Source organism: Talaromyces marneffei, chromosome 3, assembly GCF_009556855.1.
Source record: "Talaromyces marneffei chromosome 3, complete sequence".
In the NCBI taxonomy this organism is placed as follows: Eukaryota; Fungi; Ascomycota; class Eurotiomycetes; order Eurotiales; family Trichocomaceae; genus Talaromyces; species Talaromyces marneffei.
Genome location: NC_072350.1, coordinates 1,161,089 through 1,175,753, shown reverse-complemented (window position 1 = coordinate 1,175,753; position 14,665 = coordinate 1,161,089). Strand labels below are relative to the sequence as shown.

The following is a 14,665-nucleotide window of genomic DNA, read 5'->3' as shown; positions in this document are numbered from 1 at the left end:
AGACATGCATCGCTCGTTTTTGGAGAAATATGTCTGATAACTCTTTGAAAATGAACAATCAGACGTTGATATAACATCTCAAATGCTTGTCTCAAGTTTTTTAACACTCAATCAAGTGAATAAATCAAATTATGTACGAGTAGACGGGTCATCGAGAAATTTCCTAAAAGAGACAAACGTACCGTAATAGGAAATTTTACCTTCAATAGGGTTAGCTACCTGTGCACTGAACGGCTTCAATTAGATTATTCTACATATTTCTGATCAATAGGTATCGGGACGAGATCCAGTTGGCCAAGTAATCTGTACATTTTCGTAAGAATTTTAGGCAAAATTTACTGAACTGTCTCTTTTCCGTGGCCAGCCACGAGGGGAGCTGCGATGAGAGCTGAGACGATAATGCAGCTGAGCATTTTGATTTATTTATGGTCTTTCAAGTTGTTAAGGGACGTAAAAGATAATTCTAACGTGAAGTTTTGGAAAAGAGTGTTTCGAAAAGAATATCACGAACCAGTTGCGAGTTTGATGAATGAATGTAGAAGGCAAATTGAATGAATGCATCAGAGACAATGCTTCAGTACCCTGTTCCAAGTTAGTGCCAGACTTCAAGCTTTCCGTCAGCGATGCCCACCCCTTCCTCCCGTATTATGACAAAACAGAACATTGCCTAGGTATATAGCAGGGACGTAGATCGCTAGTAAAAGGAGAGACATGGCAGTATAGGGTTAGGGCAGAGCGGCGCATTCTCCGTCTTTCTCCGTCTGTGGGGTAAATACTAAATGAATGCCATTAATGCATCGTCCATCGGAAACATCGCCTTGAGCATTTCCACAACGATTAATGTGGAAAATACTTGATTTGTCGGAGAAAAGGATGAGCATGCACATTACGTACTAATTGCTTAGTGATCAGTGTGTAGTATAGCTCATCATCAGATCTGTACATACACCGTCTCCAAGCCAAGATGCCTTTCAACTACTGTGCCTATATTGACCCCTCCGGGGACCATCGCATTGGTTATCTCGACTTCAATACCGAGCAAATCCAGCCTCTGTCATTTGTGTCGGGTACCCGTCTCTCAAGCTTATACGAAGTCATTGAAGCTGGCGAAAGTAACATTGTTGCATCGCCAGAAAGCACTATTCCTATATCTGATGCTAAGTTACTTCCTCCCATCTCCGGCAGGGACGTTCTGGCAGTTGGCAAGAACTATGTCGAGCACGCCAAAGAGTTCAACTCATCCGGCTTTGATGCTTCTGACAAGAACGATCAGCCAACGCTGCCAGTGATTTTCACCAAACGTGCAACATCAATCGTGGCACATGGCGAACCCGTCCTACTTCATCCCGGGTTCACTGAGACGCCAGACTACGAGGGTGAAATTGGGGTCATCATTGGGAAAGCAGGACATAAGATCTCGGAGTCCGAGGCGATGGACTATGTCTGGGGCTATACTATTATAAATGACTTTACTGCTCGCGAACGACAGCGAGACCATAAGCAGTTCTTCATCGGCAAGTCGCCAGATACATACTGTCCCATTGGACCTATCGCAGTGCCCAAGGAGCATCTACCAGCCAACCTTCAGGTACAGACATTTGTCAACGGGGAGAAGAGACAGGATGCAACAATCGATCAGCTGATATTCAGTGTTCCACATCTCATTGCATGCTTGTCGCAGGCCCAAACACTACAACCAGGTGACACAATAGCTACTGGTACACCTTACGGAGTCGGATTCGGCTTTCGACCCATGAAATTCCTCAAGGCTGGAGATGAAGTCAAAGTTTCTGTCACCGGTTTGGGTACCCTGACAAATCGCATTGCTTCCCCGGATGCAACCAATCTCACCGTTGACCGTGTAAATGCGCAGTCCTCTATTCCTGTTTCCAACCTGAAAACACGAGGCCACAACGGCCTCGTAAAGATCGGTAGCAAAGAACTCTTTTATCAATTCAAGGGCCAGAAAGATGGTCCTCAAGTTATCTTTATACATGGACTCGGCGGATCATCAACGTATTTTTCTCCTCTCTACGAAAAGCTTCAAGCTACACATGGCCTCCATCTCATTGACCTTGAAGGACATGGTTTGTCCCCAACATCTGCCTTGAGTAATCTCACTGTAGAGTCGCTCGCCTCAGATATTCGAGAGGTGTACAAACATGCTTGCCCGGAATCCAAACCAACCGCGGTCATTGCTCACTCAATGGGTTGTTTGGTAGCCTTGAAGTTTGCGCTGGAAAATACGAGCTTGGTCTCATCCCTGGTTCTCATGGGACCCCCTCCATCTCCGCTGCCTCAGGCTGACAGTACCGGAAGCTTTGCGCTAGCAGAAACCGTCCGCAGTAAAGGTATGCTGGCAGTGGTCGATGTCATAGTCAACGCAGGCCTTTCTTCCAAAACAAAGGCAAGCAATCCCATCGCAGTGACTGCAGCACGTCTGTCACTACTCGGTCAAGATCCGGAGGGATATGCCAAGGCTTTCATGGCATTGGCGAGATCTGCCGGAGAGACTGTAGATGTAGCTCAATTACCTGCAACATGCAGGACCCTGATTCTCACTGGCACGGAAGATGCTGTTAGCCCTCCAGCAATATGTTCTGCCTATGGACAGAAAATAAAATCATCTGAAGTTAAGATTCTAAATGATGTTGCGCACTGGCATTTGTTTGAGGATGCCAAGGGTGTCTCAGATGCCGTCTATTCGTTCTTGGGTGTGGCTTAACTAGTGATGTTGGTTTAACTACGGTCCGTATCACGAAGCATAGACGGTAGTAAGGGCAATCCAACGACCCTACGGGGGTGAGCCTACTTATAAGCACGAATTCGTATATATTATAATGACTATCCCCCAGAAACGTAGGGGGATGGGGTGCCTAGCTAATTATATAGGAGGTTGGCGCGTACGCGCTAGGGATAATAGTAATCCCGTTCCGTACGTACGCGTAGGTCCTGCACACGGTGTACAGGAGCGCCGAATCATGGGATTGATATTCCGACAAGTGATTATTGAGATAAATTAAGTAGTTGAAATTCAACCATAAACATTACGGTAGAGCCAAATGATTTTCAACATTATATTAAATTCACCCTGGCACCTCTATGAGAGAATGAGCGACTTATACCGTCCGTGTCACTTTGGAATGCTTTGCCGGTGTCACGGAATAACTTTGTACTGAATCCAAGATATGTGATCTAATAACTCATCGAGACTGGCTTGTGAGATAGTAATTCAATGATTGAATATATTCATATAATAATTAATATAAAACCAGAAAATTCGACAAGTGTATTCATACCCTTCCGCTCTAAATCCAAACAAAAAAATCTAAAAAAAATAAATAAATAAATAAGCGAACAGATGCTCAATCACGCACGTCCACCGACCGTCTAGTTCTAGGTCTAGTCCTACTTCCTAGAGAATCATACGTGCTAGTATGATATATGCCTGACGACTGCCCATTAGCTCCTGTCATGTTGCTGACATTGGACTCCCGACGGCGCAGACGTCGCTCTGCATCGTCCTGTTCCTTCTCTTGTAGAGATTCGGAAGGGAGAAGGATGGCTCGATCGAGCGCATACGGCAAACCACGGTGTCGACCACGAATCTGCATAGCGATGATGATCAATTTTGAAATCACTCTAAATTGTGCAGAAAAGGACGCGTTCGTGTTTGGATATCCAAGAGACAAGCCGACTGTTCCGTAAGCCGAGACGATTTCAAAGAGAACGGCGAATAGAGAGAATGCATAGTTATCGGCGCCACTCTCTAAGCGATCGGCTTCGACAATAGCAATGATAAATAGTCCCAAAAAGATATACCACAGATCGAAACTCAGTTGCCGGCGTAAATGGGCTCCAATATAGCTGGGCTCTTTCACGTCTTCGTCTTCCTCTTCAGTCGTGCCGTATATGCCGAGACTTCTCTCTTCGTACACATTGGTTCGTCGCATGGAAATGGCAATGGGGAAGACAGAGATGTACATCATAATCATGTAGGACACTTGAATGGCCGGATGCAATGCGGAGATATTGACAACACCAAATCCAGCAGTTCGCGTCGAGAATGCTTGGAAGAGGCCATCCAACACACGATAACCGGGGGGAATAGCGGTGATTGTTGCATCATTAAGCTGCGCTTACCGTTAGTCAAGGAGTCCAGGGTATATAAACGATCGAAGACTCACATCAAGTATAATGAAGAAAATCAAGTCCACACCGTTCAATACGACCAAAATAGCAAAAAGCCACCATGTAGCGTTTCGAGGAAATAGCAAGGTGAAACATCGACGAGGATGATCTAACAGAAAACGGAGTTCCTCCCATAGAGCGCTGCCAGCTCTTGTGAATTTCCATACAATCCAAATGACCAGACGCAACATGCAAGGGAAACCAGTATTACCAATAACAATAAGGAAACTCATGACAAGGAGTGGCCATACAGCTTCATTGAACGAGTTCATAGAATCTGGAGTCAAAGTGAAGCCGAGATCGTTGAAGGCCGACTGAGATGTGAAGACACCCCACCAAGCACGTCCTTGGCCATCACCAGTCACCACAGACCCGTATGTCTTACTGGTAAGAATCCATGGAACAAGAGAAATGACTCCAAAAACGTGAAAGCCGACGAAATATCCTACCAGCACAAGAGCCAGTGTTTTGAGAGCTCGGTATTCAATGCCACCGAGTTCCTCGCGCTGCTCCTCAGTAAGAGCAACAAAAGCAGAGTTCCTACCGACTGTAGCATTCCAGCTCAAATATGGTAGGGTGTCCCTGTCTTGTTCCTGAGTCATTGACCTGAATATCCCGTTGAAAGTACCTCGTCGGGTTCGGACTCTGGTAGGTTCGTTGTCACCTTCATCGCGGAATGTCGTGCGTTGTGAACTCACGCGAGGAAAATTGCCGGTGCCGGTTCGTGCTCTGAAGCGTTCGATATCAGGTTCATTAATGGTAATATGGTTGCCCAGTTCATTTCCACTTTCTTGACGTTGTCGCTCATCCTCTGCTGGTGGCGACTTGGGACTCGTAGGACTATCCTCAACAGCTTCATCCAAAGCCTGGGGGACGCCACCACGGTCATACTCTCGAGGGCTCGGAATGCGCAAAGTGCCTTTGTCCGTTCGTTGATGCTCCAAGAAGGCAATGTGATGCTCTGGACTCCGCTGAGTGGGAAGGCGCAGGCCCTCAGTATCGGTCAGGGGAGACGGTGGGGTCAATTGAGGAGATTCCTCGGGTGCCCGGCGGTCATTAGAGGTTGAATTGGATGTCCCGGTCTCGGAATTAGCGTCTGTTTCCGTTTTGAGTCCATCCTGAACCCCATCGCGAGCCTCACCCTGCTCATTCCGGAGAACAACAATTGACTGTCCACGGACACCCTGCTCCTCTCGGTCAACATCCTGCTGCCCCCTCCCTGTCGTAAATGTCCTAGTCCTTGTACGACGTAGGGCACGGGCGTCTTTGACGATATGCTGAAACCGCTTCTCAAACCAGTATAGGCGGACGAAAACGACAAAAGTATGAATGACGATCGGGTTGGTCCACATGGCTATGATATAGAGAAAAATCTGGGCGTAAGTCGGTAACAGATTCAGGTCAATGGTATTCAGCCCACTTTGTGTTGCAGCACCGGAAGCGAAAAACAAAGAATCAATGTATGGGATGGTGCCGCCAGCATATAGTACGATAGACCCAATGATAGCCCATGTTGTGAGATATACATAATGAAAGGTGATGAAGTTGTATTTGATTTCCCGAAGGTAGGGTATCTTTGCGTGTAAGAAGGTGACATTTGCGAGAATTACTCCGGCAATTGTCCGGAGATGTTTAAGCACCGAAGCACCGAAACCAGCAGTACGTTTCACGTGGCGAATCTCCATTTTAATTGAGGAGGTCGATTGAGAGCTCGAATTGTGAATTTGTTTTAGCGAGGTCGAAGTCTCTCGATTCTGCAGATAATGCTTTCTGCCTAGGAATCGGTTCCCAAATAGATGTCAAACTCCGGCGGCAAGGTCAAGAGTTTCTGTAGTTAGTGTTATTCCTCAAAAGCAGCGATTTCGTGCTTCGATTTCAATTGGACCGAAGAAGATCTCATGTTGACTGTTGAAGGGGTACGGAAAATGCGAGTACGGGTGCCGGAGACATAGGCAGGTGTGAGAGTCGAATCGAGTGAGTTTGTGGGCGAGTGGTCTGTCAAGAAGGAGAGGAGAGGAGAGAAGAGAAGAATTCTCAGGACAGATATGATATGTATATCGTAGACAAAGAAAAAGCAATGAGAATAGGAGCAGATGAAGTGATGAAGATCAAAAAAGAAAGAACGAGGCGATGTTGTGGCACTAGTGGCACGTGCGTGCGGGCCACTAGTGCCTAGCCTCTTAGTCAGGGAGTCTAGCCCGAATAACTAGTAAAGTTAACTTAACCAAGTAAGTCACTTGACGCGGGTCCAGAGCCACAGCAGCTTCCGTCACTTATGCTGTTTCACCTTTGTTCAGCTTCACGAAACAAAAGCAATCTCCGAACGTCCCTATCTCATCTGTTTACGGAGTGCTCTGCACAATCATGTTCTGTTAGTGTGACCGGCGTTTTTCAGCTACGCTATCGAAAGCTAGTTTCATGCTCACGTAGACGCCGATCCATCTCTCGCTATCCTAGGTCCTACCGTGTCGGTGTCAATGCACACGTCTCGGCATCGCACAATCTCCATATTGCATACGCAATGCACAGCCACGTCAATCAATCTCGCGTGGCCAAGGCTCCATGATCCCGAAACAATAGAACTACAGTATACAGCGCTATGGACTTCATATCAGGTCATTCCGGTTCTGGCCATCGTTGCATCGTACCGACCGGCTCGAATTCAAAAGTGTGGCTGACTCTAGGGCTTGGACGTTACACAATCGGCCAGATTGCTAGAAAACTAGAGATCTGAGACTCCTCGCGCTAGATAACAATGATCACTGTACTCCCGCCAAGATCCAGGTTACGAAGCACGGAAACATACGGAAAGATGGCCATCTCATGCCACGATCAAAGCGTCGCACGAACTCATATGCTTTGGATCTGCACTTGGAATGATACAAACGACTAATGCATGCCATGAATATGCAGGTGCTTGGTCCTCAGAGATCCTACGATTCATCATGAGCTTCCAGTCCCGACATGGCTTAGTCCTACTTTGAGCCGAAAGTTTATAATTGAGGCATTTGTTCCACCAATATTCTATATACAAGGCCATCTCCGATCATTCGAGCGCTCTCGGATAGTACCTAGCTGTTCTTCGCAGCTGCAGCTATCAAGGCTTGTTGGGTACAAAGAGTGGCTTGAACTGATGGAGGGTTGCTACTAGCACTACCCCAATCCACTGATCCTAGGGCTTGGCCTGCGGCGGTGGAATCATCTGAGCGGATCTACCCGAGGGTGTGAACATTAGCATGACAGCTTAGGGAGGGAGACGCAATGATTGATCCGTACATAATATTGTGCATCAACGAAATGCCACCAGTCCTCACTTCGGAACGCATTATCGGTAGACTGACTAATAGGATCGTTCCATCCGGTGTTACGGGTGTCAAAATTGGCATGCTTGGACCACGACACGTACACTTTGGGATGATCATTGTCTTTGACACCGTTGGGGTTGATTGCATCGCCGGCGTTGACTTCAGCTGTGGTTAGGGTGTTCTGAATGTCGCCCCAGGCCAGGTCATGGTATCCACTATGAGCAGAAAGTAATGCTCGACTAGGAGCCCAGGTGTTGCTGGCTGTGTTCTTGGAGTGAATAATGATCACTCGTTCCCAGTCGCTACAATGCGAGCATTTGTCAGCTCAAGTAAAGCATCGACAGCCGGGGGTTTTCTCACTAATCATGGCCAGTGTCAATGACATCCACCACTTCGGCGCCATCCTTCTGATAGAATAAGTTATAGACGACACGCACTTCAGTCGCATTGCACTGTTCGAAAGTATAATAAATTGGGAATGCCGGTCCAGGATTTCCAATGGGTACATCAGGCTGGCGGCAACCGCATCCCATATCTGGATATTCGCATTGAGGTGCCGGAGGAGTGTGGTGTGCCGCATCATAAATATCAGGCGTTGAGACATTACCACCAAAAGCCCAAACCGGGTAGCAAGGTGGCTGGTTCAATGCCTGCCCAAAGAACCACATGGGCGCATAATTATAGGCGAGATCGACAGCGCCGTTGTTCAAATAGCTGATCATCTCATCGTTGCTGATGGAGGTGACGGCCAAAGCAGTCGAAGCCAAGGTGGCTATCACGGTAGACCGAAGGACGACCATCGTGAATTCAACCCAGGTGAGTAGTAGTACCGATTGCAGAATACGCGAAACTCGAGAATCATCAAACAGGCCGGATGGAGAAGGAAACCAGCCCATTTTGTAGTCCAACGCCCGTCACCCATGCTATGTAGCACGTAGTACATACCCGTGCCGCCAAGCCCGCGACCTCATGCTGCGCGTGAACCCTGGGTGCGCGTTAGATAAACGCAAAAATCAGATGAATACAAATTTGTATTCAGAAATTTCTCCGACTCATTACAAACCCCCAAAGCACCACCAAAGTTCCGTCTGAGCAATATAAAAAATGAGGGATCGAGGATTCAGAAAGCCTCGGAATCGCTTCAACTTCACTCCACCCCCCCGAAGCAAAAAATCGCGCCTTTGTTGCGAGAATTTGACGATAACTACCATCGGCTCCAGCGATCGATGTGTACTGATAGACAAACGATATCAGGCGAGCTAGCAGACTGGTCAGATCAGCTAACTTAGTTATATTGTGCGCTCCACTGAGCAGCCGGGAGGTTCTCCATGGAACAATCAAAGCTAATCAGATCCCCGTTTGTAATGATGATAGTAAGATCTCTATTAAAAAGAAGAGGGGCACACGTGTATCACCAAACCGGGTGATTGGATTCTAAGGGCTCAATCTGATTATTCTTTTGTTTGTAGGTCACTTTTCATTTGTCTTGGCAAGCACCAATGTAGAAAATGCTAGGATTTTGACGATTTAGTGATGTTACATGCGATCCTAGTTAGGGCTTCTTACCCTCCACCACGGAAATGCCGCCAATGACACTGCAGATACACGGAATGCCCTCTGTAGGTTTTCGATGATTGATTGTAAATTTATATGTTCACTGCTGACTATGCGTGATTAAGTATATCTTCTTACTTGCCGTGCATTCAAACCTTGGAATCAGGTGAAAACGCTAATCTGAGTAATAGGGTCAGGCGACTAGGCCATGCCTCGGGTTACGTTCTCATGGCTAGGCTGCAGATGATCTGCACTTTCTTAGTCTTTGAGAAAAAAAGCAAAAATAAAGAGAGGGGTCCCGTAATCCTTCTGATCTGCATCATTCGGATTATTGTTATCATTCCGAGTGCGAATTTGCCAATCTATAACTACGATTCCATATCTATATTTCGATTTTACAAATTGGTCATTATTGAGGTTACCGGCCAAGCGCGCAGTAGCTAAGAGGTTCTATTACCTGATAAAGAATGTGGTAGAGAGACAAGTTACATCTTGAGGTGACATGTGAGGCATATACAATCCATGTACATGGTCCATCCCTCAGTACAGGATGCGATCGATCAGCACCCATCTAGATCATTCAGATACTAACATATGGAATCTGTGATGGATGAATGACTTAGCATTCCCGATTATATACCTGGCGGGCAAAATGTAAATGCAACAATGGTATCATGCATCGCTTATCTACAAGGATGCAAAAAACATGTAGCAGAGTTCGTGTATAACTCCACCAATATAGTCTCTATATGGACATATAATACTTCTAGCCAGGGCAAATCATATCTTATGCCCATCATCATTCAGCAGATCACTCAGCTTATCCAGCTCGGACCATTTCGGTTTGTCGTCATGCACTTCAACGAGTCTTCTGCTATAGAATATATGGCAGCTTCAACCAGTCAGCCCTAATCTCCTTCAAGTAAACAAATAAATGGAAGGCATACTCAATCTCAAAAACCTTCCTTCGAATCAAATGCTCCTCCTCCGTCTGACCCAAATCAATCAACTCGGGGAAAATCAAACACATATTCCTTCCTTCATCCATGATGGGCGAATTACAATTCGAGCAGTACACCTTTGTTGGCAATTGATATTTCTTACTCTTTTCGTGGGAGGAGTAGAACATTAGTGAGTCGGTACCTTGTTTGAATCGAATGTCGGTTTTACGGAATACGGCGCACCATTGAAACGGTGCAGCTGTCAGGTATATCAGCATTTAAACAATTCAGTCGTTGCAAGGAAGGAAGGGAGTATACCGTGAAGAACCTGACAGGCTCGACAATGGCAATACTTCGCTGCCAACGGACGCTCCTGCTTGATTTGGTATTGCACATTCCCGCAATGGCACTTGGCCTCCCACTTCACGGGGCTGAATTCATCGTCTTTCTGGCTCTGATACGGTGCACGGTACTTCCATGAGTCATCCTCGTGTATGTGGCGGTTCGATGGATCTTCGGCGAAAGAGGTATCTAGGTGCGAATTTGAGCTGGAAACTGGGTTGTCCCTTGCGTCGTCGCGCATCTCGTTGGCTTGTCCTCCGGGTGAGTGGTCCTTAGCGGTTTGTAAGTGAGGCGTAGCATGTAATTGGAGATTTGAATGTCCTGAGATGGACAGATACCGGTGGTCGTGAAGTAAGTCTGTGAGATCCCGTCAAAGAAGGCTGGCGAAGAATATGGAAAACTCGACGAAACATCGTAGTACACACCCTGTCTACCGAGAGAATCAAACCTAGATACCTATCAAATATATACCTAGGGTACCCGGTACCTGGACAAGCGACGTCGAGACTTGGACGTTGTATGAAGGTATATCGTCGGGATGATGTCATATGGCAACTGTACCTGCATCTGTTCTTTCAAGTCATTTTACACCTAGATATCGCCTAGTTTATTCATTGAACAATATACCTCTCACTTTTATTTATTCGGACAGTCACATCGACGTGGTGGTGGAAAGCACTACGGATTACCTATTTGGTATCGGACAAAAATTACCACTTTACCAAAAAGGAGATCCCCTTAGTGGAGCTTCTTGGTAATGGTTTGTATAGGGTTATGTGACGTCCGAAATCACGTGATTATTTTCTAACATTTGGTACAGATTGGGGTAACCAACCTTCATACCATACCTCTGCTTCAGTCGTGTTCCAGTATGTACGGTGGTTAGCGCAGTTGGGAGAAGGATATATACTTGCTTGCTAGCGAGGATACTCTTCTCCCACCATCACCTTCACACACCTTCCAGATAGCAAGGAATAACGTTGTAGTTTTCTAAATAGGGCGTTCGCAATGTCGTGCTCTGTTGCCTCAGGCACCAACTGCCATTAGCCCTAACTCTTCTTCCAAGGTCGTATACATGATTAGCGTCAAGGGAGAATGTGTGACAAAAGAAAGTCACCGAGAAATTGCTCTTGAATATTGATCTGCATTCATTACCATGGATTTGTATTGATGTATTTCTGAGCTGATATAAACCAGGGGATGCATTTTCCTTACCGGTATGACTTCTTAGACCTGACGAGCTTCGCATCGCATCGGTATTCTATATGCGGCCCGCGTGTTGCGCTCTGGCCAAGATGTATGTTTCTCTTTGATATACCTACGGGTTTATCTGACTGATCATCTAGAGGTTCAGTGGTCTCACCGTAGCTGGTGTCCTTGCAATATCAACGGTGCGCTTGGTATTGCCTTGAACACAACTTGCCGACGATCCTCAACCAGATGTTTCTTCCAATGGTCCATCGTAAAATCCCTCGGCTACAACAACACCGGCCTCCTCACTGTCCCGGTCTGGTTCGCCGTCTTTGACGTCGTCCTGCTCGTCTCCTATTGAAGAACGCAGCATGCCGGCGCACGCATGTTCGCCATCTATGCCGTGTACAATATTTCTATTGCCCATCGGCGTCCTGCCACCTGGGCACATCTACTTTCGGCCATCCATTGGCCAAGAGATCCGTTGTCGTGGCTATTTGTGGTACACACTCCGGAATACTATGTATGCATAATACGTTCAGCAGGAGTAGAGTGATGACGTCACTGTTCAGGGATCCTGGGATTGCCGGTCGTAGCCTCACATTACTATTACTGCATAGTATTTGCCCGTGCCCTAAATATGGCAATAATTAGATCTATGTTTTCCATCTATTCGCCACGAAACTTAACCGATTTCAATCGGTTAATTCGTGCAAAAATCTAAGCATACTACCGGTACAGAGTTACATTTCCCCAGCTCAGTAATAACCCACGATCCAATGGATCATCGCGAGATCCTAACGATTTCTGCAACATGCATCGATCATATTCAACTTGTAGCCTAACTTCTAGGATCTCGGATAAATCTCGATTCAAAGTCTCTCCAAATATAAGCAAGGGATCTGCAGCTAACCCCGCGAATTAGACGGTGTGGCCTCAGCCTATGTCGTACCAAGTGGCAAGAAGTGCTAGTACGTAGAGACGATCAACAATAGTTGAGATACGGAGAATATATTTCCGGGCTGATGCAGTGTTGAGAAGGGGTATTAATATAAATACCGAACGAAATTCCCCACCTGCCTATAGCCATGTATAAATATATACCGGTCAAACCCTTCAATGTTGGCTGGTGGAGTATATACTACTACTGTACTCCATACCTAAGTAATTGAGTCAAAGGAATACTTGCGACTGTTTGAAACTAGACCGAAACTTACAATGTTAGGCCGTATAACTGCAGCAGCCTTGCTGTTGATTCTGAATAATGCAAACGCGTTGATACTTCCTCATGGTGTGGTATGTTTACATTCCTCATCAGTGACACGCCAAAAAACGGTCTATCTAGTGTTTACAAAATCCGTGTGATACTAGCTGACCCCCAAGTATAGGGAAGATTGCCAGCCCTAGGCTGGAACTCATGGAATGCTTATGGTTGTGATGTCGATGAGGACAAGATCTTGGCAGCTGCTACTCAACTCAATATAACCGGTCTACAGGCCTTGGGCTATGAATATGTCAACAGTGAGTGGTAAATTAGAAACGAAATTGAATTGAGCGGCCAATTAACTATGACGGATTACTAGTTGACGATTGCTGGTCCAATAAATCCGGCCGTGATCCTGTCACGAAGCGCCTTCTCCCGAATCCTGATACTTTCCCGAGTGGGATCAGTGGTATCGCTGAGAAAGTTCATGCTCTCGGTTTGAAGCTCGGTATATATAGTAGTAAGTAAATATCCCATGAGGTTCTTAATGACTTATGTTGATTCCATATAATTAGGCGCTGGGCTTAAGACATGCGCTGGCTATCCAGCCAGTCTCGGGTACGAGGAAATCGATGCTGAGACCTTTGCTGAATGGGGTGTTGACTGTACGTCTGCTGTTCATCACAGATCGCATAGATCAACTTGACTAATCGTCTGTTATAGATCTCAAATACGACAATTGCAACTACCCCCCCGAATGGAAGGACCAGTACAACTTCTGTGTTCCCGACAGCATATTCCCCTTCGTAAACCCTAACGGCACTTGTCCTTACCTCAAGAACCAAGCTCCTGAAGGCTACGACTGGAGTACCTCCAACACCACGAAGCGGTTCAATCTAATGAGAGATGCTCTGATCGCTGTGCAGAATAAAAGCGTTATTCTCTATTCGCTGTGTGAATGGGGAAATGCTGATGTTACATCCTGGGGCAATGCTACTGGTAGTTCGTGGCGTGTGAGTGGTGATATTAATGGTATGTCTTGAAGTTCTCCCCAAAGTCTGCATTGACGAAAACTAATCCGGAATGATGTTTGGAATAGCTGGATGGTTTAAAATAACTTCTATCGCCAACTTGAATGCTCATGCGCTGTCAACTGTTGACTTCTGGGGCCATAATGACCCTGACATGCTAGAAAATGGAAACGGATTCCTGACAATTGAGGAGAATCGTTCCCATTTTGGTTTATGGGCAATCATGAAATCTCCCCTGATCATTGGAACGGACGTACGTCTTTTATCATTTCTTTGCTGCCTTTACAGCCCAAAATTTGCTAACGTCAAGATCATAGGTGTCAACCCTCCCAAGAACACACCTCAGTATCCTCAAAAACCAAGACCTCATCGCCTTCAACCAAGATCCCATATTCGGGAAACCAGCGCTCCCATACAAAGCTGGATACAGCAACGGCACATACAACCCGGAACACCCGCCCGAGTACTGGTTTGGCGCAACCTCTTATGGCTGGAGCCTGGTACTACTATTCAACTCCGAACACATCACTGTTAACAGAACTGCTAGGTGGAGTGAGATTTCGCAACTGAGAAAGCACGGCAATAATTATAGGGTTCAGGATATTTGGACGGGAGAAGATTTGGGTTGTATCCACAAGGAGTATACTGTGCAGTTGGAACCGCATGACTCTGCGGTGCTTAAGGTGACAGGTCCTTGTTAGGTTGTCAATTTTGCTTATATTAGGACGTGAAGAGTTCCCGAAATCTGGATTTGCAATATTAAAAGACAAGAACCATGTTCGTCGCAATTTCTTCATCTCTGGAAACTCAATGCGAACCAGTGACTATTCATTTCCAAGGGTATAATTTTTTAATTCATTTGGCTATGTTTCTTGTAGCAATCTGGTAGTACACTGCTCTCGGAAA

At 46.2% G+C, this 14,665-nt stretch overlaps 5 protein-coding genes across 5 annotated transcripts; 2 read left to right on the top strand and 3 right to left on the bottom strand.

Moving 5' to 3' along the window:
- Window positions 1–964: 964 nt before the first annotated feature.
- Window positions 965–2,725, top strand: EYB26_004167 (uncharacterized protein; the record flags this gene model as incomplete). Its single annotated transcript, XM_054263461.1, has 1 exon — window positions 965–2,725. The coding sequence occupies one exon, from the start codon at window positions 965–967 to the stop codon at window positions 2,723–2,725; it is 1,761 nt and encodes a 586-aa protein (XP_054119436.1).
- A 640-nt stretch (window positions 2,726–3,365) lies between these two features.
- Window positions 3,366–5,876, bottom strand: EYB26_004166 (uncharacterized protein; the record flags this gene model as incomplete). Its single annotated transcript, XM_054263460.1, has 2 exons — window positions 3,366–4,133; window positions 4,188–5,876. The coding sequence occupies 2 exons, from the start codon at window positions 5,874–5,876 to the stop codon at window positions 3,366–3,368; spliced, it is 2,457 nt and encodes an 818-aa protein (XP_054119435.1).
- A 1,386-nt stretch (window positions 5,877–7,262) lies between these two features.
- Window positions 7,263–8,392, bottom strand: EYB26_004165 (uncharacterized protein; the record flags this gene model as incomplete). Its single annotated transcript, XM_054263459.1, has 3 exons — window positions 7,263–7,403; window positions 7,468–7,798; window positions 7,857–8,392. 3 exons carry the CDS (start codon window positions 8,390–8,392, stop codon window positions 7,263–7,265), a joined length of 1,008 nt encoding a protein of 335 aa, XP_054119434.1.
- A 1,438-nt stretch (window positions 8,393–9,830) lies between these two features.
- EYB26_004164 (uncharacterized protein) lies at window positions 9,831–10,900 on the bottom strand (the record flags this gene model as incomplete). The annotated part of the gene is made up of 5 exons (XM_054263458.1): window positions 9,831–9,942; window positions 9,998–10,250; window positions 10,310–10,690; window positions 10,759–10,763; window positions 10,821–10,900. The coding sequence occupies 5 exons, from the start codon at window positions 10,898–10,900 to the stop codon at window positions 9,831–9,833; spliced, it is 831 nt and encodes a 276-aa protein (XP_054119433.1).
- Window positions 10,901–12,742: 1,842 nt separating this feature from the next.
- On the top strand, window positions 12,743–14,460 carry EYB26_004163 (uncharacterized protein; the record flags this gene model as incomplete). Its single annotated transcript, XM_054263457.1, has 7 exons — window positions 12,743–12,820; window positions 12,913–13,045; window positions 13,108–13,248; window positions 13,304–13,393; window positions 13,452–13,760; window positions 13,828–14,012; window positions 14,077–14,460. The coding sequence occupies 7 exons, from the start codon at window positions 12,743–12,745 to the stop codon at window positions 14,458–14,460; spliced, it is 1,320 nt and encodes a 439-aa protein (XP_054119432.1).
- Between the last annotated feature and the right edge of the window lie 205 nt (window positions 14,461–14,665).